Genomic DNA, 23,609 nt, shown 5'->3' on the forward strand with positions numbered 1-23,609 from the left:
TTGAGGTGCGAACGGATGGTTTGCTCAGTTCGCAGCATGAGACATGTATCGAGTGACACAAGACCTCTTATTACTGTACATCGAAAACAAACGGACAGATTAAAGCCACATATAGAATTGCGGTTCTGCAATTCGCTTCGTCAGTTGGTGGTGTTTTGGCTGGACTACGATTTGGCTTTGTACCACGCAACCACGCAAACTGAAAAGTGACCTACGCTCGGAAGTCTTGTCCTCTGAGCTTCCTAGCGGGGAGATTCGAGTTTCGATCGTTTATTTCAGAGAGTGGTGAAGTTTAAAGGTCTGTGAAATGCTTCGAATGAACCCATAAACAGATAAAAACAGATAAACTGATAAAAGCGAAAATCCTTCTTTGGTTCGAGTTCTATACCTGTAGAAGCTAGAGTGAAACTTGAGCGGCGAGGCGAATGACTAAAATTTGCATAGAACTTGAAGTAATTTGATGTTTGCTGGACATAACGAAGTGTGAACTAGGTGTTACTCCCAATCCCCGTTGTGCTTTGATCAATGTTTTGAAGCTCACATTTCATGAATTCGCGCGAAAAACCCGATTTTAAATTCGCTTTTTTCGAGCATAATAAAAGGGCGGAATGTCTTGAAAATCGGCGACGATGAGTATTTTAGTACGATCTTTGGTATGGATATACTTTTAGGCGATTTCCAGCCTAAACGATAACCTCCGATCTGCTCACTGCACTTTTGTCGTTTTAAGAACAAAAGACAAATCCTCCCATTAGCGTTCTTTTAGTGGATACCTAAGTTTTTAATTATCTCCAGCCAAGTGATTTTGACTTTGAAGTTGTTCAATCAGTATTTTCACTCCACTGTGATTTTGAATTAGGCGCAATTAAAAAAGAACTGGCTAGCTAAACATAAAGCCTAAGCCACAAACATAGAAGTAGTTTTAAAATATCAAAAAGAATGTACATCATTTGCAATTACAAGGACAAACTCCCTTGGGACTAAGGGAAAAAATAAAAGCGGCAAATTTGTCTTCTTGAGCCCCATAATCCTCATATTGTCCTTTATAAAGATAAGGCCCAATGTCGGTCTGTCGGCTCACTGCACTTTTGTGGTCAAGAACAATGGACAAATCCTTTGATGCGCCTAATCGAACCAGTCCCTGCTCATACCTGTAACAAACCTACACTCGCCAGGATTTTTAACAGGAGGGGGCCCAAAAGGGACTTTCAAGGCATTGTATTTTAGGTAATGTCTCATTCATTTACTGTATTTTTGGCTGCTGAAGGGGGGGCGGGCCCCTAGGCCACCCCCCTGGCTACGCCCCCTGAGCCTGGGCTGCAAGTGATGCTCTTTCATAAATACTTTGATTATATAAGATATGCATGGATCCCTTTGACAATAGCCAAATCCATTAACTCTGCAGTTATTTCTGCTAATTCTGTATTCAACAACGTAAAAAGATTCCTCCACTGATCTATTTATGCTATCATATTGTTTAGAGAAAAGTGTTTTGAAGTCAAATGGGAAGGCTGAATTTAAACACAAAACCCCACCAATTCAACAGAATTCCCTAGTTTTTTTTATTGCAAATGTTTAACTCGATATCGCCCCATGACAGGTAATCCGGAATCCATGAAAAAATGAGATATGGGATCCGGAATCCATGAAAAAATGAGATATGGAATCCGGAATCCATGAAAAAATGAGATATGGAATCCGGAATCCCTGAAAAAATGAGATATGGAATCCGGAATCCATGCTGCTGGGATCCGGAATCCACGAGAAAAAACCCACATGGAATCCGGAATCCACACACTAGGATCCGGAATCCAGAACCCTATTGGAGAACCTGTCATGGGGCGATCGATAAGAAAAAGAGGTTTTATCTTAGAAAGAAGAAGAAAAAAAAATCAAGGAAGGCATGCGTTATTATTTTTAGCAACAAAGGACTGTGGAGGTAAAAAACCTCAGGGTTAAAGTAGACAAAGTCAATATGTATAGGCATTAAGATTACCTCTAGTTCATTCCGAAGCACCCAGAGCATTTTAACTTAGGCCTTGAAGCAGTCTATATGTATTTCTATGCTATCTGACTACAGTAAAGTCGTTGAGAGGATCGAGTCTGCCCCGTCTCATTATAGATAGCAAAGCCTTGATTCCATTTGCAGTAATAAAATAGCCAGTCTTGCCTTTTTGACTTCATAAGTACAAGCGATTCTCAGGTGAGATTTCAATTTTCAAGATGGCGGCAATCAAAGCTTGTGAGATTGGTTAAGTGCGCAAAGACTCTTGGGTATGATGTTGCGCAACTCGGGACGACGAAAAAAAAACAGTTGCATTTTATGACTGGGCTACCACAGGTATCCCATTAAAAAGACAATTTGAAACCACAAAATACAACCATTGCGTTTTAATAAGAAATCTTTACATACACATTTACAAGTTATTTCAAGCCTTTAACGCTAAAGGCTCTATATTCTCGGGCCAACTAATGATGTAGTAAGACAACACTAACTAAAGTTTATGCTAGGAATCTCAGCGCTCTTTGCAGCCGCATGGATGAACAATCTCGTCCCCGGGGTCTCTCCGTCGCCAAATTCAAAATGGCGGTCAATCTTTCCGCCATCTTGAATTTGGATTATTCAACCGAGAGTACCCGGGGACGAAGCTGCGGTCTTTCAGCTCAATGTGTGGCAGTAGAAACGATCGTTGAGTCACAGGAAAGCCACCGTCCGCGGGTACCATCGCACGGCCCGAAACAGAACGCCAGCGAAAACCGCCAAGCAACAATGGTCTGAGTGCGGGCTCAGCTGAAGATGGGCGTGAAGGCGGAGTGAAGGCGCTTTACTGCGCAGCTCACGTGATGATCCAGGCTCTCGTCTTCACACTCGACGTCCTTCAGAAACGAAAATACAACAAATGGGGAAATTAAATGTTTAGCTTTAAGAAAGGCTTTGTTGTATGTTCATTATAATAAGTGAGCGATTTATTGAAAAGACTGTTAACATTAATACGGTCTTGAAACTGTGCTTTCTGGATAAAAGATACTCGTGACAAAGGTATTTTTAAGTTAATGAGGAATTTGAAGTTCGATATAGTTCAAACTTGGCAAAGATTGATGAAAATGGACACTGTTTCATTGAATGAGGGGACGAGGAAAACGTCAAATTTACCGTTGTCTAGATTGGAGAAATTAATGCTGTGACAAAAGCGTTCACACTAACGAGGGTTCGTTATCCTATCTGGTGTTTTCTAGTTTGGCAGAGATTGTTCCAGTGCACATGGTGTTCACATTAATAAGGGTCTTGTAGCCTTATTTAATATTGTCTAGACTGGTTAAAGTGCACATGGTGTTCACATCAACGAGGGCCGTGTATAGCCCTTTTTAGTTTTGTCTTGTGTAGAGAATGGTTAACTTACCAGGGTGTCCAGATTAATGAGGGCCTTGTTCCCGTCGTACTCAACAGTTATCTCATCTCCAAGGGCAGATAAAGACACTTGCTTTGATCCGTAAGTTGCTTGCAGCAGTGCCATGAGTCTACGAGGCAAATCAAGTTAACAAGTACGCACAGAAGAAAAAAAGGAGTCACGCCATTCTACCCATTCTCTTCTATTTATCAAGAAGGCCGTACTTACTTGTCAGTGAATGTGTGGACATCGATCTTCTTCAAGTTTGCAGCAGCTGTTACAGTCACAATGAATGATTAGACATTTTGGGAGAGAGGGAAAGGGGGTGAATCGGTTTGCGATTGAGCGTATTCACAGATTCCGAAAGAGTGCAGGATAACAGATCAGTTTTTGTCATTACTATATCTTGCACAGTGATAATAACATTATGGCTTCATGTGACGACCTCGTGATTCATATATTGCACAGTGATAATAATATTATGGCTTCATGTGACGACCATGTGAGTCATATTGCACAGTGATAATAACATTATGGCTTCATGTGACGACCATGTGAGTCATATATTGCACAGTGATAATAACAATTATGGCTTCATGTGACGACCACGTGATTCATATATTGCACAGTGATAATAATATTATGGCTTCATGTGACGACCATGTGAGTCATATTGCACAGTGATAATAACATTATGGCTTCATGTGACGACCATGTGAGTCATATATTGCACAGTGATAATAACAATTATGGCTTCATGTGACGACCACGTGATTCATATATTGCACAGTGATAATAACATTATGGCTTCATGTGACGACCTCGTGATTCATATATTCTACAGTGATAATAACAATTATGGCTTCATGTGACGACCATGTGAGTCATATATTGCACAGTGATAATAACAATTATGGCTTCATGTGACGACCATGTGAGTCATATATTGCACAGTGATAATAACATTATGGCTTCATGTGACGACCATGTGAGTCATATATTGCACAGTGATAATAACAATTATGGCTTCATGTGACGACCATGTGAGTCATATTGCACAGTGATAATAACAATTATGGCTTCATGTGACGACCATGTGAGTCATATATTGCACAGTGATAATAACATTATGGCTTCATGTGACGACCATGTGAGTCATATATTGCACAGTGATAATAACATTATGGCTTCATGTGACGACCATGTGAGTCATATATTGCACAGTGATAATAACATTATGGCTTCATGTGACGACCATGTGAGTCATATATTGCACAGTGATAATAACAATTATGGCTTCATGTGACGACCATGTGAGTCATATATTGCACAGTGATAATAACATTATGGCTTCATGTGACGACCATGTGAGTCATATATTGCACAGTGATAACAACATTATGGCTTCATGTGACGACCATGTGAGTCATATATTGCACAATGATAATAACATTATGGCTTCATGTGACGACCATGTGAGTCATATATTGCACAGTGATAATAACATTATGGCTTCATGTGACGACCATGTGAGTCATATATTGCACAGTGATAATAACATTATGGCTTCATGTGACGACCATGTGAGTCATATATTGCACAATGATAATAACATTATGGCTTCATGTGACGACCATGTGAGTCATATATTGCACAATGATAATAACATTATGGCTTCATGTGACGACCATGTGAGTCATATATTGCACAGTGATAATAACATTATGGCTTCATGTGACGACCATGTGAGTCATATATTGCACAATGATAATAACATTATGGCTTCATGTGACGACCATGTGAGTAATATATTGCACAATGATAATAACATTATGGCTTCATGTGACGACCATGTGAGTCATATATTGCACAATGATAATAACATTATGGCTTCATGTGACGACCATGTGAGTCATATATTGCACAGTGATAATAACATTATGGCTTCATGTGACGACCATGTGAGTCATATATTGCACAGTGATAATAACATTATGGCTTCATGTGACGACCATGTGAGTCATATATTGCACAATGATAATAACATTATGGCTTCATGTGACGACCATGTGAGTCATATATTGCACAGTGATAATAACATTATGGCTTCATGTGACGACCATGTGAGTCATATATTGCACAGTGATAATAACATTATGGCTTCATGTGACGACCATGTGAGTCATATATTGCACAGTGATAATAACATTATGGCTTCATGTGACGACCATGTGAGTCATATATTGCACAGTGATAATAACATTATGGCTTCATGTGACGACCATGTGAGTCATATATTGCACAATGATAATAACATTATGGCTTCATGTGACGACCATGTGAGTCATATATTGCACAGTGATAATAACATTATGGCTTCATGTGACGACCATATGAGTCATATATTCCACAGTGATAATAACATTATGGCTTCATGTGACGACCATGTGAGTCATATATTGCACAGTGATAATAACATTATGGCTTCATGTGACGACCATGTGAGTCATATATTGCACAGTGATAATAACATTATGGCTTCATGTGACGACCATGTGAGTCATATATTGCACAGTGATAATAACATTATGGCTTCATGTGACGACCATGTGAGTCATATATTGCACAATGATAATAACATTATGGCTTCATGTGACGACCATGTGAGTCATATATTGCACAGTGATAATAACATTATGGCTTCATGTGACGACCATGTGAGTCATATATTGCACAATGATAATAACATTATGGCTTCATGTGACGACCATGTGAGTCATATTGCACAGTGATATTAACATTATGGCTTCATGTGACGACCATATGAGTCATATATTCCACAGTGATAATAACATTATGGCTTCATGTGACGACCATGTGAGTCATATATTGCACAATGATAATAACATTATGGCTTCATGTGACGACCATGTGAGTCATATATTGCACAGTGATAATAACATTATGGCTTCATGTGACGACCATGTGAGTCATATATTGCACAGTGATAATAACATTATGGCTTCATGTGACGACCATGTGAGTCATATATTGCACAGTGATAATAACATTATGGCTTCATGTGACGACCATGTGAGTCATATATTGCACAGTGATAATAACATTATGGCTTCATGTGACGACCATGTGAGTCATATATTGCACAGTGATAATAACATTATGGCTTCATGTGACGACCATGTGAGTCATATATTGCACAGTGATAATAACAATTATGGCTTCATGTGACGACCATGTGAGTCATATATTGCACAGTGATAATAACATTATGGCTTCATGTGACGACCATGTGAGTCATATATTGCACAGTGATAATAACATTATGGCTTCATGTGACGACCATGTGAGCCATATATTGCACAGTGATAATAACATTATGGCTTCATGTGACGACCATGTGAGTCATATATTGCACAGTGATAATAACATTAGGGCTTCATGTGACGACCATGTGAGTCATATATTGCACAGTGATAATAACATTATGGCTTCATGTGACGACCATGTGAGTCATATATTGCACAGTGATAATAACATTATGGCTTCATGTGACGACCATGTGAGTCATATATTGCACAATGATAATAACATTATGGCTTCATGTGACGACCATGTGAGTCATATATTGCACAGTGATAATAACATTATGGCTTCATGTGACGACCATGTGAGTCATATATTGCACAGTGATAATAACATTATGGCTTCATGTGACGACCATGTGAGTCATATATTGCACAGTGATAATAACATTATGGCTTCATGTGACGACCATGTGAGTCATATATTGCACAGTGATAATAACATTATGGCTTCATGTGACGACCATGTGAGTCATATATTGCACAGTGATAATAACATTATGGCTTCATGTGACGACCATGTGAGTCATATATTGCACAGTGATAATAACATTATGGCTTCATGTGACGACCATGTGAGTCATATATTGCACAGTGATAATAACATTATGGCTTCATGTGACGACCATGTGAGTCATATATTGCACAGTGATAATAACATTATGGCTTCATGTGACGACCATGTGAGTCATATATTGCACAGTGATAATAACATTATGGCTTCATGTGACGACCATGTGAGTCATATATTGCACAGTGATAATAACAATTATGGCTTCATGTGACGACCATGTGAGTCATATATTGCACAGTGATAATAACATTATGGCTTCATGTGACGACCATGTGAGTCATATATTGCACAATGATAATAACATTATGGCTTCATGTGACGACCATGTGAGTCATATATTGCACAGTGATATTAACATTATGGCTTCATGTGACGACCATGTGAGTCATATATTGCACAGTGATAATAACATTATGGCGGCTTCATGTGACGACCATGTGAGTCATATATTGCACAGTGATAATAACAATTATGGCTTCATGTGACGACCATGTGAGTCATATATTGCACAGTGATAATAACATTATGGCTTCATGTGACGACCATGTGAGTCATATATTGCACAGTGATAATAACATTATGGCTTCATGTGACGACCATGTGAGTCATATATTGCAGAGTGATAATAACATTATGGCTTCATGTGACGACCTCGTGATTCATATATTGCACAGTGATATTAACATTATGGCTTCATGTGACGACCATGTGAGTCATATATTGCACAGTGATAATAACATTATGGCGGCTTCATGTGACGACCATGTGAGTCATATATTGCACAGTGATAATAACATTATGGCTTCATGTGACGACCATGTGAGTCATATATTGCACAGTGATAATAACATTATGGCTTCATGTGACGACCATGTGAGTCATATATTGCACAGTGATAATAACATTATGGCTTCATGTGACGACCATGTGAGTCATATATTGCACAGTGATAATAACAATTATGGCTTCATGTGACGACCATGTGAGTCATATATTGCACAGTGATAATAACATTATGGCTTCATGTGACGACCATGTGAGTCATATATTGCACAGTGATAATAACATTATGGCTTCATGTGACGACCATGTGAGTCATATATTGCACAGTGATAATAACATTATGGCTTCATGTGACGACCATGTGAGTCATATATTGCACAATGATAATAACATTATGGGGGCACAGCCACGTCCCTACTGGTCATTTTCTTATAATTTTCCAAAATATTGGGGGGATGGGGGGGGGGGGCACGTGCCCCCAGTGCCCCACCCTCTGCTACCTCCCTGATATAGCCACGATTCATGATATCTTTGAAAATTTGATAAAAGTGTTAATTACTATGTGCGACACAGGTAAATTATTTGTGGTAAAACTTGTGAATATGACAACTAAGAGTTATTGCTTTTGTTTCTTTTGAGTGATTCACCACAGAAAAGCACCAATAAGATTTATATTATTTTCAAGTAAAGAAAAGATCCTATGTGGTGAAGCTATGATAAAGCTTTTTTTGCTGCAGGACAATGGTATTAGGTTCTTGCATAGATTATCTCTTAACACGTGATTAGCACGTGATGCATACTTAACACGTGCTCTGCAAGTGACTGGCACGTGGCTGGCACGTGATGCATACTTAACACGTGCTCTGCAAGTGACTAGCTCGTGACTGGCATGTGATGCATACTATGAACGTGCTCTGCTAGTACGTAGCATGTGGCTGGCACGTGATGCATACTTAAAACGTGCTCTGCAAGTGACTAGCGCGTGACTGGCACGTGATGCATACCTTGCGCAGCTGTTGGGTTAGACTCCACTTGTAGCACAACAGCTAGAACTGCGTCGGCATACATGTCGTTCACAGAATTCGCCACCCACTACGAACAACAAGTGAGCATTTTAAATAATCAGCTCATTAACGGGTATTAGATTACAGCCATGGTATACGAGCCATACAGAGCATGGCCTTGCCTCATGAAATAAGGCATTTGCGTCGCGATAGGAGTCCCGGAATTTCAGGCCACGATACATATCACAGTCACAATTGTCGCGAAACATGTGGCCGTCACAATTGTCACGATATATGCTGCCGTTTTGAGGGCGCGATGCGCAGTGAAGTCATCGAGGTCGCGATGCACGTTGCATCACTCAGGTCTAGACAGAGGTCACAGTGATTCAGGTCGCGATACACATCGCGGGGCGTTAATGTCGCGGTCATTTATATCCCATTTCAGGTCGCGATCATACATTTCGCGATACAGGTCGCGGTCTTACCTCAATAAGGACGCTACTCTTTTCATGCATGACCGTGATCGCACCAAACACTCGCACCGCGCTCTTGCCTTGTATAGTGACCTCGTCAAGTCGACCAGCAAGGTTCTCCAGACACTGCTTCAGTACAGAGAATGCACCATGGAAAGCGACCGACTGTTTCTGTAGATTGAGGCAATCAATTTACTTTTCATAAAAAGGCAGACCTTGTGAATGGTCATAATCAGGAACTGGAGGGTTTAGAGGGCAGAGGATCATGGGATTTCTTTGTTCGAAAATGGCTCAGAGGATCATATGATTTCTTTGTTTAAAAATGGCTCAACCTCCTTTGCCCCATGCTAAAGAATCAAGAACTTTCTAGCGAATTTTTAAGAGCGCTTGTAAAAGACAACTGTGTCCCCAAGCATGTCTCTACGCTTGCCATAACGGAGCATGTCTCTACACTTGCCATTCCGTTTTAAAGAATACACATCAAGCTGAGGCACTAGGACTGAATGTTTCGAATGAGAATATAATGGCATTGCTTTATGGACCTCTCAAAGGAAAGCATCAAGAGTCGCCTTACCTGCGTGAGCACGCTAGTAGCCAGCTCAGTATAGTCTGAAAAAATCATAAAAAAATAACCTGGTGTAACTCATTCCGCAAAAAGACTAGGCCAATATCCATACTATCAATTCTTATACTGCAGTACTTTAAAACCGAGGTTATTTAGATTTAAGGCGGAAATAAAGTGATCCGGGCCAGATTCCTAGAAGCAGGTTAACGCTAACCCACGGATGAATGTCCATTTTATCCAATCAAATGTCAAGATAGCCTTATTTATCCCTGGTTAGCACTAACCTGTTTCTAGGAAACTATAAACCTGGTAATCTGGATTATGTGTTCTTACTCAATAATAGGGAGGCAAGAAAATACTTTAAGTAATCAATACAAATTCTATATTAGAGTTGCACCAGTATATCAGACAACCAATTATCTTTCTATCTTTTAAAATCTAAAGCTTATAATTTAAAAAGAAATTGACTTTTTCCCTCCTTGTTTCTGTCTTCTTTTCGTTGTTCTTCCAACTCACTCTGTAAGTCGTCAGGTGCAATGAGGTGGTAGTTGAAGCCTCGCTTGATGAGTATCCCTGACAAAGGCTTGCCATGCTCTGGCTTCTCACGAGCCATCTGACCCATCACCTGTCATACAAAAACAGCAACAAAAATTGAGCATGTAAAACAATTCGGTGCCCCTCATCATATGAGCCAACATACGAGGATCAAAACACAATGCAGTCAATCTTAGAGAAGGCGACCAACATCCTCAGAGACATATGGATGGACAGACATGCACAAACACCCACATATACAACATCTTTTAGTTGGTTAGGAAGGGGTGGGCACAGATGGCCTGCATCACTTCCTGGTACCAAACTCTTTAAAAAAATATCTATATCATGGCTAGGCACATATCCTTTCCCCCTTGGCCGGTAACACACCTTGGCCATTTTCTCTCCTCGGAAGTAGAGCTCGACGCTCTGGCAGTTGGGAGGATTATGAACGACAAGACTGACCTCCTGAAACCGAAAATGAAAGTCAGTTGGTAACTGTGGTTCAGATCATAATAGTCAATAGATACTTTGTTAAAGCCGCATTGTCACCAGTTTACTTCCGGTCGGTTACGTAACAATCTCCGTTGATTTTTAACGGAAAACGCGAAAAATATTTCAAAATATTGAAAGCAGTGTGTTTATTGAAAGTGTCTTTGAGGATGTGATTGATAATTTAGAGCGGATGGCCTGTTTAATATCTCGGATTTTAATAGATTCTTTTGTCTTTTAACGGTTGAGGTTTTCGTCGGACCTCCGGAAGTAAACTGGTGACAATGCGGCTTTAAGAGAGTATGCTTCCTTATAGAGACAGACAGGTGAAAGGTATAAGACACTTACCGATTTGTCCTCATATTCACGTATTAGGGCAGCTTTGAGGCGGCCCATCTCATTCTGTTCCCCATGAACGAGAACCTGCAAAAAGTCAATCAAATGCATCACATCAAAGAGCAAACTAAAAAAAAACCACAACAACATATATTCTATTCACTGTCAATAAGTTGGGGCTCATTGCATTTTATAGTATTTGTATTTTTAAATCAACTACACACAGTTATGCCAGTCATTTAGGTATTAGGTTGGTTCTTTTGACACAAGCATATTCATCACAGTAATCACCCAGAATGGAGAGCAGCAGAAATAGGGTCCAGTACTTACAATATGAGGAGGTTTCAGGATTCGTATGAACTCGCTCGTCTGTTCGAAATCAGTGTGGGCAGAAAATGATATGTAATCTAAAACACAAATGATTTGTTCTGTCAATACCATCACCACAAAAAGTATATCTTTTATCCGTGTATACAGACAGCCTGACAATGCATTAACTGAAATAGCTGTAAAATGTAAAAAGTTTCCATATATGTATGCCTGTAGTTTTGAAATAAGAAATCAAAATTTTCAGTCTTTGTGCTTTTCTGGGCTCACCTACTGAACACTTGCGAGGAATCTTCTGTCCAGACATTGTCTGCACTTCTTCAGGTTCAGACATAAGGTTCTGATAAAAGCAGAAATGGTAATGACTTAGGAAAATTCCCTAGTGGCCATCTGCACTTGATCTACCTGCTATTGGTTACAATTTGAAATTTTGAGATATACATTCATTTCAAAAAAAACGTTGCCAGTGCAAATGGTAAATGGTGAATGGAAAATGACAGAGTTCTACTAAAAAATGAAAAAAAGAAAAGAAGCATAAGGGCTCCCCTTAGTTGATGTCCCCTTTATGCAGCAACCAGTTATTATCACACCATTGCGGCGGTCTGTGCACCACTATTACCCTAACAAAGGGCTATAGAAAACTACCTCACCTTTGCCAGCGTCCCCTCTACACAGTAACCAGCAATAATCACACCGTTGCGGCGGTCGGTGCACCACTGCTCAAACAGCTCTCGTGACAAACCACTCTGCATCATTCCTGGACTAGCCATGACCACAGAGGGGCCAATGTCATCAAATTGATCTATGCTCTGATGGTCAACAAAAACAGTGATTCAGCACCTGTCTTAAATGCATTATAACAAGAAATGGGATCCCACATACCTTTAGGTTTGAGATGTGCTTGAATACAAATGGGTTTGATATGGCAATCTGAAAAAGATAAGGAAGAGATAACACCTGAACAACTCCCACTTATGAATGATGTATCAAAATCAGTTTCTTACTTATTTTTGTGTTTTGTTTTTATTCTTAATGAAAGTAGTATATAGTTGATCTGATATTACAGAAATACCTGTTTTTTGATCTTGTCATTCATGGCATTCACATAAGTCTGGAAGACTAAACAACAGGTCATGTTAAAGTTGTCAGTACAGCACTGATAAAATGAAAAATTTATGTTCAAATGCTAAAATATTTATAACAATAACAACAACAACAACAACAACAATAATAACAAAAAAGACCATGTTTTACAGGCTTGAGATAAAATAAATTTGCATATAGCTATGCAGTACCTGACATGCATTTCTTGGCAAGCTGTGATGCATAGTATATTGGGATGTCATGGAGTTCTGGGTGATTCTGCCAGTATTCATCTGAAGTATTCATATTGATATTATAACAACAATTAGCATTCCTTAATGAATTAAAGGATTCTAGTTTTGGATGTTGATCTCTTACCTAAGATAAGAAGTAATTCCTGAGCGCGACCCAAGGCAAAGACAGGTATAAGACAGCGACCCCCTCTGTTCACAATATCATGGACAGTGCCTAAAACAAAATGGAGGGAATTCCAGTTATATGTAGTGGGGAAGCTAGGATGCTTAATTAGTAAATTTTGAACAAAATAAACAGAAATTCAACACAAGGTTGTGTTGAATACCAGGGTTCAAAATAGCACCCGGGTTCAGGTGATAGTCGACAGTTTTTGTGATTGTTTGCTCTAAACTAGTAATGAAGATACAAAGATTGGTGATATGTAAAAATATTTTCAAGAACACATAAAAGGCTGGCAAATCTCAGCATTTTAAAAATAATTATTCTGAACCCTTAATACTCCTAGTCTCTCGCCTTAAAATTCAGTGGAATTTGATCATTGCATTTGATGCATTGCCTTTATTACCTGTGAATCTTGCTTCTCGTTCTTCACGTTTTTCATGGATGTGAGTACCATATGTCGATTCCTGCAAAAAATGATTACTGCAATCATCCACACCTGACTAGGGAGCAGGGAACCATCTGTTAATATTTGAAAATATGCAAAATGTAATTAGCGACTTACAATAATGAGGACGTCAGGGGAGATTGATGGAATCTCAGCAGCCATTAAATGCCTATCTTCCTGTCTTGAGAAATCCCCTGTGTATAATATCTAAAAAAAAGTTGAAGAAATAAAATACAACGTTCAATAAAATACAACATTAAAGTACATGATTTTGTACTTCTTTTAATTTTTTTTTTACAATTTCTGTAACAATTATATCCTCTAAAATATCTTATCCATATATAAAACAGCTAGAAGAATTGATTCCAAGCCGTGTTGATAAGTGGTGATTGTCAATACTTCTTTTTAAGTTACCTTAACACCTGCAATCTCCAGCATGAACATGCATGCTCCCAGCACATGGCCGGCATGGTAACACCAAAACTTGATACCTCCAACCTCTTTCTCCTACAAAGATACACAAATGTTAAAGGGGCACTTGCCACACAAGTCCAATACTCTGATCAATTCCATAAATGCCATTGTTCCCTGCCATTGTTTAATCTTGTTCTGCTCCAGTGGCCTCAATTGTTTCAGACACTGCCATTTAAAAATTTGTCAGAATATTGGATAACCTCTGCACTTGCACAGAGTTATTTCGGCAATCCCCCAAACTGCCAAAATCATGCAGAATAATTTAAATAACTATCCAGGTTTATTAACTGGCCTTTGATTATTCAGATAAAAACAATATTGTGTCTTGAATGCCTCACATCGAATGGATGGAAATGGATTGGAAGTAATACTTATAGGTTTTGGAACAGGCTGTGCATTTATTCAAACCCTGAAATTCCATATAAATACACCAACATGATTCTTTGCATCGAATTCCTTTTACAGAAAATTGGTTCATATCTCTTCTTCGCTTGGGCGAAGTAATCCGGAAGATTTTACATTGTTTTGTTAAATACTTTTTCATATTTTATAAAACTTCCTTAGAAGAAGAGTGCAAGATGCAGCATCACTAATTGCTTAGTAGAGTAAAATGTCAAAGAAAAAGAAATAATACGTATAGTATGCAAATACCTGGTGAAAATGCAGAGTTTCAATCTTATCCATGCTCTTTTCCAAATCAGATTCAGTGAATAACATGTCTTCTGCAGCAATATTGCTAAATTGCAAAAATGACAAATCGAGTAAGAATAATAGTTTAATACACACTTTTGCAAAACTGAATTACAGTGTGGGTCAGAATATTAAAGTGTCTCTTAATTGGTCTCTGATTGGTTGGCCCACCTTTCAAGGACGCGGAAACAATGCATATTTAAATGAGAAAGTAGATTTTTAAATGGGAACATGTTAAGTGTTACTGTTTAAAAACAGTCAGAAGACTGTGGAGTAATTTACTACAGTGGTTTACTAACCTGACTTTGACATAATCTGATAATAACCATCTGAAATAAACAAAATACAATCATATAAATCATACAATCATATCATACAAGTAATCAAAGGTATAGTTGTGTTTGTTCTTTGTTTTTTGCAATAGGGCATTTAAAATTCAGATTTAATATCTTATTTATATCTAGTTTCATGAATAAAATCAAATTGAAACTGAACAAAAGCCATAGGTAAGTATTAATCATGTTGAACTTTTTATCCAGAAGAGATAGCCCTTTGCACATGTCATATTTGTCATATTTACTTGAATATGTATCACATTTAGATAGAGCACTTTGAACATGGGAGGGGATAAGCACTGGCTTTGCAACCCCCCCCCCCCCTCCACCCTACATACCCTACTAAGAGAACCAACATCACTCACCGGTAGATGGCTTTTGTTGCATGTGTCATGAATACTCTGCCTTTGAAGGTTGTCTGCGAAAATCAAGTAAAGAAACTGTGAACAATTTTATTACGTGATTACAGAAAAATGTTTCTACTTCAAAACTTTAATGTTAGACAAAAAAGCATAACAAAGCAAAGTGGGAAAAGGGGAAGCTTTGTTGCATCCTTAAAGTGCCCCTAGCATCAAATTTCAGTAGCTTGTTTTCAATATTTACTTATCCTGAGATGAAGAATAGGTTAGGAGTTTTCATATAATATCAAAAAATATCTTGAAATTTGACCACAGGCGAAGACACAAGCGTTTAAAAACAGCTCTTTTTTCACAAGTTGACCACATAAAACGAGCCTGTGTGCAGTGTGAACAACGGGCGCTTGCATCAAGCTAAAATGTGCAATAAATTTTCTTATTGAGTAGCTTATGAATTACTTATTTCATTTTGAAGAGGTCTGTGATATAAAGTTTAAAAAGCTATTCTTTCTTAGAAATAAGGGGAAATGTCGTAATTTAAAAAAACACACATTTTGTCACCTATGTTGGAAATATTTTATTTATGATTATACAGATGATCATATTGAATAAGAAAAATAATGATATTGTTCTGGTAACAGGGTAAAGCAAGGCCCTAAAATAATAGAAAATGTGCCCTTCAGGATTCCTGAATCAACGAGGAATGCCTGGCACTTTTGAAAAATGGGGTCACTTTTGGCTCAAGAGTGCGATATTATTAACATTTAAAAGCTGGGAAAAAAAACTTGGTATGGTTTGTTTTCAAGTCAGAAACTACTGATATATTGGACGGTGTAAACCCGGAAACAAAGAGTTTGATGCTACAGGCACTTTAACAGCTACTACATCAATATGAATCACTAAACAGCTTTCTCAACAGCATACAGAATCATGCGACATCGTTTACATGCAAACATCACAACAATGCTGGTAGTATTTGCACAGTTTAAATGATACAATGTTAAGCCAACCTTTTCGAGAAGCCATGGTAAGGACCCACAGTGATCAAGATGAAAACTGCAAAATAAGTCATCAACTTCATCAGCTGATACTTTAAGATCTATTTTTTTACCCAAGGTTCCAAAGGAATTCAATCCTAAAGATATCTACAGTAAGAAATGTTACCCATGCCAATGGATGTTAAACATTAAATATAATGTAACAGTGGCCTTGTTCCTTTTATACAAGAACCTAGTGTTAACATGATGTTTTGTATTAAAGGGGGTCAAGGTATTGCAGGGGGGTCTTATTCTTTCTTCCACTCATAATAGTGGCTAGAGCCCTGAATATATAAACAGTAAATAGTGTGAAAAAGCAATATTGACACATTGTATCAGCAATTGTTAATTATCAATAGAAGAAAAATATTGAGGTTAATCTCAAGATTTATAGCCTGCATGCAGCCGGAAAAAGTTATTATTACCATCTGCGAATTACCGGTGAGAAGCTTGTTTAGACCACCATCGCACCAACCGCCGGGGTAAAGTGATTTCTGATTTCTATTTCAGCTGCATGCAGGCGAAAAAAATTATAGAGTAAGAAGAAGTATGCAGAGATCACTATAATCGATATGACTTATTGCAAAAGAGCATGTAAGTATTACTTTTGATCTAACAATCTAATCAATATCAATTAATTAAGATTATTCATTGATTTTAACATATTGATTTTTTTGTTCTCTATTGATTTTTATCAATTGAAAAGGCCGGGGTAAATCTCACCCCCATAAGGCAGGTGTCACAGGATTCCTCAGGCCTTGAGGTAGGTAGGTATGCTTGCTTCATACTAAACACCTCTACCTCTGACCACAGGCCTACTTTATCTTCATAACTTACTGACTGACAAGAAGAAGGTCAATCTCTGCAGTATCAATCTCGTCCAGAAAGGGTAGAGATTCGACTCCAGTCATACCAGGGTGGATGCCACAATCCAGCTGAAAATTATAATACGGTATTACTTAACCCATTCGCTCCTATACCGCCCTGAAACGCCCCACAGAAAAACTGTCATATTTCCCTATACCACCCTGTACCGCCCGGCTTTTGCGCGCACAAGGCTAAATCAGACCGGGGTGAATTAAAAATTTGACCACGTGTGAATTTACATGGTTGATCTCATTTCAAAATACTTCATTTCAGGAGGTCAAAAAGTTACAAAAATAACCTTTACTGGATCACATAACATCTGCTAGGTAACAAGGATGCCACAAAGGGTTTTTTAGATGGATTAACTCGAATATTTTTCATGTTACTTTGCTTCTTTGAAAATGATAGATTTGACAACAAAGTCTGTGCGAATGATTTGAATCAATTCTATATTCCTCCGTTCTTGGTAAATAAAAATTAGGGAAAATCAACAATCAAACAATACTTTCAGTTGACTGTACATTGAAGACGTTGTGAACTGATTATGAGTTTAGGAAATCCACTGAAAGCACTAAGATTTTGTTCTCTAAACATAAAACTGATTTAGGAAAGTCAACCGTCCCTGTGTTCAGAACACACACTTTGAAACCGTAAAACTGGTTGATAAAATGTCTTTGTTTTACCAAGTCTTGACATCTTATCTGTGGAATAAACTTGTGGAATGTATTCAGGGATACTGTGAGTACATTTATTTAAAATATTGTATTGATTTGTGTTTTTATTGAAAAAGAATTTTGTCAAAAGAAGTTGTGTTTTGTTTCTTCGTGTTCACTAAATTGAACAAATTTGAATAAACTTGTTAAATAATAGTCTAGTTTTTATATTGTCCTAGTTGTGTACAGATTAATTTGTACACCATCAGATCCCTTGTCTTTTCCTGAATAGGATGCACTATTTACTTTTAGGTATTATTGTCTCACAATTTACTGCGCATATGTGTTTTGCTTTCCGCTCGAGGGAATTTGCAAAACTTGTGAAAACTCCCAGGGAGAGGGCGAATCGCACGCGCTATTATCCCAGGAGCAAATGGGTTAAAGAAGGTCAATCGGCCATGATTTTTTGCTCCTGCTCAATGCAGATTCACACAAAGAATAGTTATAGCTTTACCATAACTTTCTTTCCCTTGAATTCCAAGATGTGACATGACCTTCCAACTTCTTGACCTGAACCTCTGTAGAAATGAACACAAATCAAAAGGGAATTTGATCAACATGATCTATATATGAATCATTGCCTCAATCTCGAATAAGGTTATTTGATCGACATAATCTATAGAAATCATGGCCTTAATCTCATTATCACGGTAAAAGTGCTCGATATCCTGCAAGTCAAATACTTCATGCTTATATGTACTAGCTTCGCTATCATTATTTCGATAGTGCTGTTTTGGGACTAACAAAATAGACGCAAAACACACGTGCATCAAACTGACAGACAGCGCGAAAACTATAATCAAATCTGAGGCAGCCATACGTTTGTTTTAGGCCAATAGCCACAAAATAGAGTTATACAAGAAATTAAAAGGTTTGACATGACTCACAAAGGTGTAATGCGCAGCAAATCGCTCTCTTCTGGCGGAATAACGCTGTCAGCCTTTCGCTTTACGGACGCCGCCATCTTGAAATTGAGTATCTGAGCCCGCTGTACGCGCCGTAAAGCATTGTACTACACGGAAGCAAATCAGCGGAGTTAAACTGGTCTTTTGGGAGCACCCTGTTTTTTATGCGAGACCGAGCTTTTTTAGGCGGAAAAAAATGCGCGAGCATGCGAGCATCAGCCGAAAACTGCGAGAACATCGAAATTTCGGGGGCCATTCGGGAGCCCCAAATGCATCACTAGCGGTATAGTTGAACCCCGTTCACTAAAGCCTGGAGGGAAAAAGTACGAGTTAGTTTAGAAATTGAGTTATTCGATTTCGAGTTATCGGGAAATTCGAAATATCGTTTTCTGGTCCAAAAATTTCGACCCTCCCCCAGTCAAAAGCACAATAATGGTGGCTCTCCCTCCCCCCTTAGTGGGCGACGGAGCAGGCCTTTAACACCACCAAGCCAAGAAAAAAGTCCGGGGTGTATGCTCCCCTGTGAAAATTTTGCCATATTCAAATAAATGAAATGCTAATTATTGTTAAAACCTAAATAGAATATATCACTCTTAAAGCATCTCGCACTCTTAACCTAGTTAGACGGAACTTATATAGTTGTTCTAAAGTAGTAAAAGCCCGCGCCTACTGTTTAGTGCGCCCCACGCTGTCCTACGCGTCAACTGTGTAGGATCCCTACACATTAACAAGATCGAGATGGTCCAGAGGCGCGCAGCCCGTTTTGTATATAGTAACTATTCTCGCTATGTTAGTGTTAGTGCTTTTATCAGTGATCTCAAGTGGCCAGAGCTCTACCTTATAAGGAAACAGGATCGTCTTTGCATGTTGTATAAAATTGTAAATGGCCTTGTACCTATATCTCTCCCTGACCACATTAGTTATTGCTCGTCCGTCACTCGTTGTAATCACCCGTTTAAACTTAATGTTCTTACCCCCCGTACAGATGTTTACAAGTTTTCATTTTTTCCCAATACTATTCCAGATTGGAACAGCCTTCCGGCACACACCGTTAGTGCCGGTTCATTAGATTCATTCAAGACCTTAGTCTCTCAATAGAGCTGTGTAGCATATTATAATGTATTGGTTTAGTCTTATTTATTTATTTATGTATATTTATTTATCTTGGTGTAATGCAACTCAGCCTAACCGAGCATTAAAACTGAAACTGAAACTGAATAAAGCATCATTAGCTCCATCCAAACAGAAATCTTATTTTCATACCACCAATCTGAAAAGTTATTAGCGGGGGTGGGGACTCTGACATGAATCGAAATTCGTAAATTCAGTGATGGAAGTAGACTTTCTCAAAGTCGTTTAAAAATTTTGAGGTTTAGGATTGTCGCTCGCTCGGTCGCTTCGCGACTTCATTTAATCTTGCTTCGCTCGCTGATTTAATCTCCCAAACGATTGTTTGGGATCACAAATAATCGTTCTTCATGCGGACCATCAGGGATTGGAACTTACTGCCGGAGCTAACTGCAAGGGCAGCCAGTCTTAACGCTTTTAAGAAAGAAAGCGAACTATATTTGCATTGACTTATGTTACTTCACTTATTATATATTTTTTTGTTATTATTGTTTTTGTTTTTTTAATATTCTAATACCTCATAAGAATCTTCAAATAGAAGGAGATGGGGTTTTACGGAAGAAGAAAGAAGAAGAATCTCGCCTCGCTCGCTGATTTAATCTCGCTTCGCTCGATTAATGAATCTGAGGTCGACTTGGAGCAAGCCTACGATGGAAGTTAATAAAACGAAAAAGATGGTAGAGGCCACACTTTAGGGATAATGCCATTTTTAACGCCAGCCAAACAAAAGTCAGAAAAGTGCTAGCAGAAGACGCATCTCATTCATTTATATATTTTGTAGGGGGTCTGGAGTTCTCTCTCCAGAAAAATGCTGAAATTCCAGACTTCTAGGCTCGGAAATTGATCAGGATACCTGTTAAAAAGGCCTGTATCAAAATTTGAGGCCCTTCCCCCAAATCAACGCTCAAAAAATCACAGCCCTCCCCCCAAACAGCCCTCGCAACCCTCCCCCCGTTATATAGAATGACCCTTCCCTGAAGGGTTCGAGTTATCGAGAGGTATAAATATATGTAGAATCCGGTTATCGAAGGTTACTCTGCGGAATCAAATAGGTTCCCGTGGTCGTAATGTAAAGCTTCCTGCGTTTTGCCTGGTGCACACTAGTTATAACGACATTGGCACTCGCACTCTTATTTTCGTGTGTTCAAGTGTGAATGGTTTGACATTTTGACATAAGCCCGACATAACGACATAAAAGAAAAAAACTTGTTTTTTCGCCTAGTCGTTATGTCGGGCTAAACAGATTGCGTGCGCTCATGTCGTTATGTAGTTATGTCACTAAGCAGGTACTATGAAGGAATTGTTACTCTATGCAAAAGTTGTTTCCTACACGTCAGTTAGATATTCACTTTCACTTTCCATTCGACATTTCACTTATTTGCTTTACGTGGATCTCTTCATTGTTTGACTAAGCATGCGTCTGTTTAGCAAAACAGGTTTATATTGGCCAGGCTAAAATAACAGTTTAACGATTACCTTCATCCTTAATCTTACCGATGTTACATTACTTAATTTTCCCTTTATCCTGCTCTTGCTATTTCTATCGAAGGAATTTATTCTTAGTCATTTATTATTTCATCGTTGATTTTCTTCCCAAAGTCAATATCCTAACTTCTATTCTTACGTCATTCTTAAAACCAGTTTGACCAGTTTATTAATGAGATTAGTATAAATTGAGCAGCATAGTAACTAGCTCTAGGATTGTGCTGTAACTGTTGCGAGGACACTACACGGCAGTGCTCTAGGTTGGGTTAGTGAGGTGTCACGCAGGAGTAAGTCACACATGTAGTGAAGACATATTTAGCATCTAGAAATTATATACTGATCGGCTCGCATGGAAATTGCTTAGCCAAGCAGTTCATTTTTTTAGCAGATAGACCTTTTGCTCGGGAAACTTATAGGCGTACCGCGTCCCTTTTCAAGTGGTACTGGAGAACAGAGTTTTAAGCATTTGTTTTAGTCCTGTATCTACCACATAAGGAAAATTTAGTCTGAGTTAACACAAGGTTTACCCTAAGTAAGCTTCAGACCTAGCCGTCGGTGAAATTAGGTTTTAGTGCATTTAAAGAGTATGAGTGCAAAAATGATTAGAATGCTGTCAATCATATTAATCACGTGTGTAGCTTGCCATGCGCACTAGCAGTGTAACAAGTTAGTGTGTGACATCCGTAGTTAGTAGCAACATTGTAAACATTACGTAAGTCACGGTAGCCCAATTGTGACCTACTGACACACCCACGTAGGAAGGTCGTCCCTCGTACACCCATTGGTTAAACCCTTATCCAAACAGTGCTAAAAGCCCTTTGGGATGTCAGTTATCCTAAAGGACATGCCGTCTTAGTAGCATATAAATATGGGTGCATACCGAAGCCCCAACTCACTTAAGGGTGTACTGACATTAGTGTTGCTCAGTAACGACGTTGCTACGCTGGTGGCGTTGAGCGCGCGCCTAAACATAACACGGAATTCGTCATTCCAAGCTTAAAAATAAAAATATGCGTTTCAAGTTCACAAAAATTGACTTTAAGTTGATCTCAGCCTTTTTGGGTGATAATATTTTCCATATTTTGTAAACACGAAGATTCAGCGAAGATTTAGCCAAGCCAACTTTCAATTTTTCAATTTTCACTACCTGCTCGCGCTGCAATAAACACCGAACGCTGGCGCAAGCACTGAAAATCTTCTTTCAAAGTAAGTAGCGCGCGCTGTATCAGAATTTTAAAATACTTTTTCCATTTTCATCATGAAATAACGAATATCGGTCCTTTGAAGTGTAAATACCACGAAAGGCTATTGGAATTCGTTTTTAAACTTCGTTTAAATTTGTGGGATTATATTTAAAACAGGACTTTGATTTCAAACTCCGGCCAGATTTGTGTTTTTCAAGTTAGTCTGCAGAATCATTGTATGTTGAAATTATGCGAAAAGACGAGAAGAATTTAATTGTGGGTGTAATTACAGGCCACCTGATCTCAACGCTCGCGAATTTTGCGACGAATTAGATCAACTTCTTCAAAATATTTCTAGAAATAACAAAATTTGTGCATTGTTAGGTGATTATAATTTTGATGTGATGAAACATCATTGTCATAGAACAACGGCGGAATTTCTAGACATAATGTATAAATGTTTTTCCCCTTGATTACGCGACCAACAAGAATTACTTCTCATACCGCAACTTTGCTTGACAACATCTTTATAAACGATTTGAATAGCTATTGTGATAGTGGGCTATTGTTCTCTGACATTTCTGATCACCTTCCTGTTTTTTTCTATTCTTTCTGACAAGCTTGATTGTA

The 23,609-nt window shown here is 38.5% G+C and overlaps 1 protein-coding gene across 1 annotated transcript; it reads right to left on the bottom strand.

The window, feature by feature from the left end:
* Positions 1-2,376: 2,376 nt before the first annotated feature.
* On the bottom strand, positions 2,377-19,298 carry LOC5511242 (cleavage and polyadenylation specificity factor subunit 3). The gene is made up of 26 exons (XM_032380547.2): positions 19,165-19,298; positions 18,732-18,795; positions 17,535-17,632; positions 16,671-16,716; positions 15,670-15,722; positions 15,269-15,298; positions 14,931-15,015; positions 14,220-14,312; positions 13,923-14,012; positions 13,764-13,824; positions 13,322-13,411; positions 13,156-13,236; positions 12,933-12,979; positions 12,743-12,790; positions 12,511-12,669; positions 12,131-12,200; positions 11,864-11,940; positions 11,546-11,620; positions 11,096-11,173; positions 10,688-10,796; positions 10,181-10,215; positions 9,619-9,777; positions 9,134-9,221; positions 3,618-3,663; positions 3,402-3,519; positions 2,377-2,877 (listed from the first exon to the last, which is right to left on the bottom strand). Exons 1-26 carry the CDS (start codon positions 19,239-19,241, stop codon positions 2,788-2,790), a joined length of 2,067 nt encoding a protein of 688 aa, XP_032236438.1. The 5' UTR covers positions 19,242-19,298; the 3' UTR covers positions 2,377-2,787.
* Positions 19,299-23,609: the final 4,311 nt, after the last annotated feature.

This window comes from Nematostella vectensis, chromosome 3, assembly GCF_932526225.1.
Source record: "Nematostella vectensis chromosome 3, jaNemVect1.1, whole genome shotgun sequence".
NCBI classification, from domain to species: domain Eukaryota; kingdom Metazoa; phylum Cnidaria; class Anthozoa; order Actiniaria; family Edwardsiidae; genus Nematostella; species Nematostella vectensis.

Coding starts and splice junctions, on each gene's coding strand:
- LOC5511242 (XM_032380547.2), bottom strand. CDS start 19,241: ATGGCGGCGTCCGTAAAGCGAAAGGCTGACAGCGTTATTCCGCCAGAA. Junction 17,633..18,731: donor TCAAGGGAAAGAAAGTTATG/GTAAAGCTATAA, acceptor TATAATTTTCAG/CTGGATTGTGGCATCCACCC. Junction 16,717..17,534: donor GACCTTCTTCTTGTCAGTCA/GTAAGTTATGAA, acceptor CTTATTTTGCAG/TTTTCATCTTGATCACTGTG.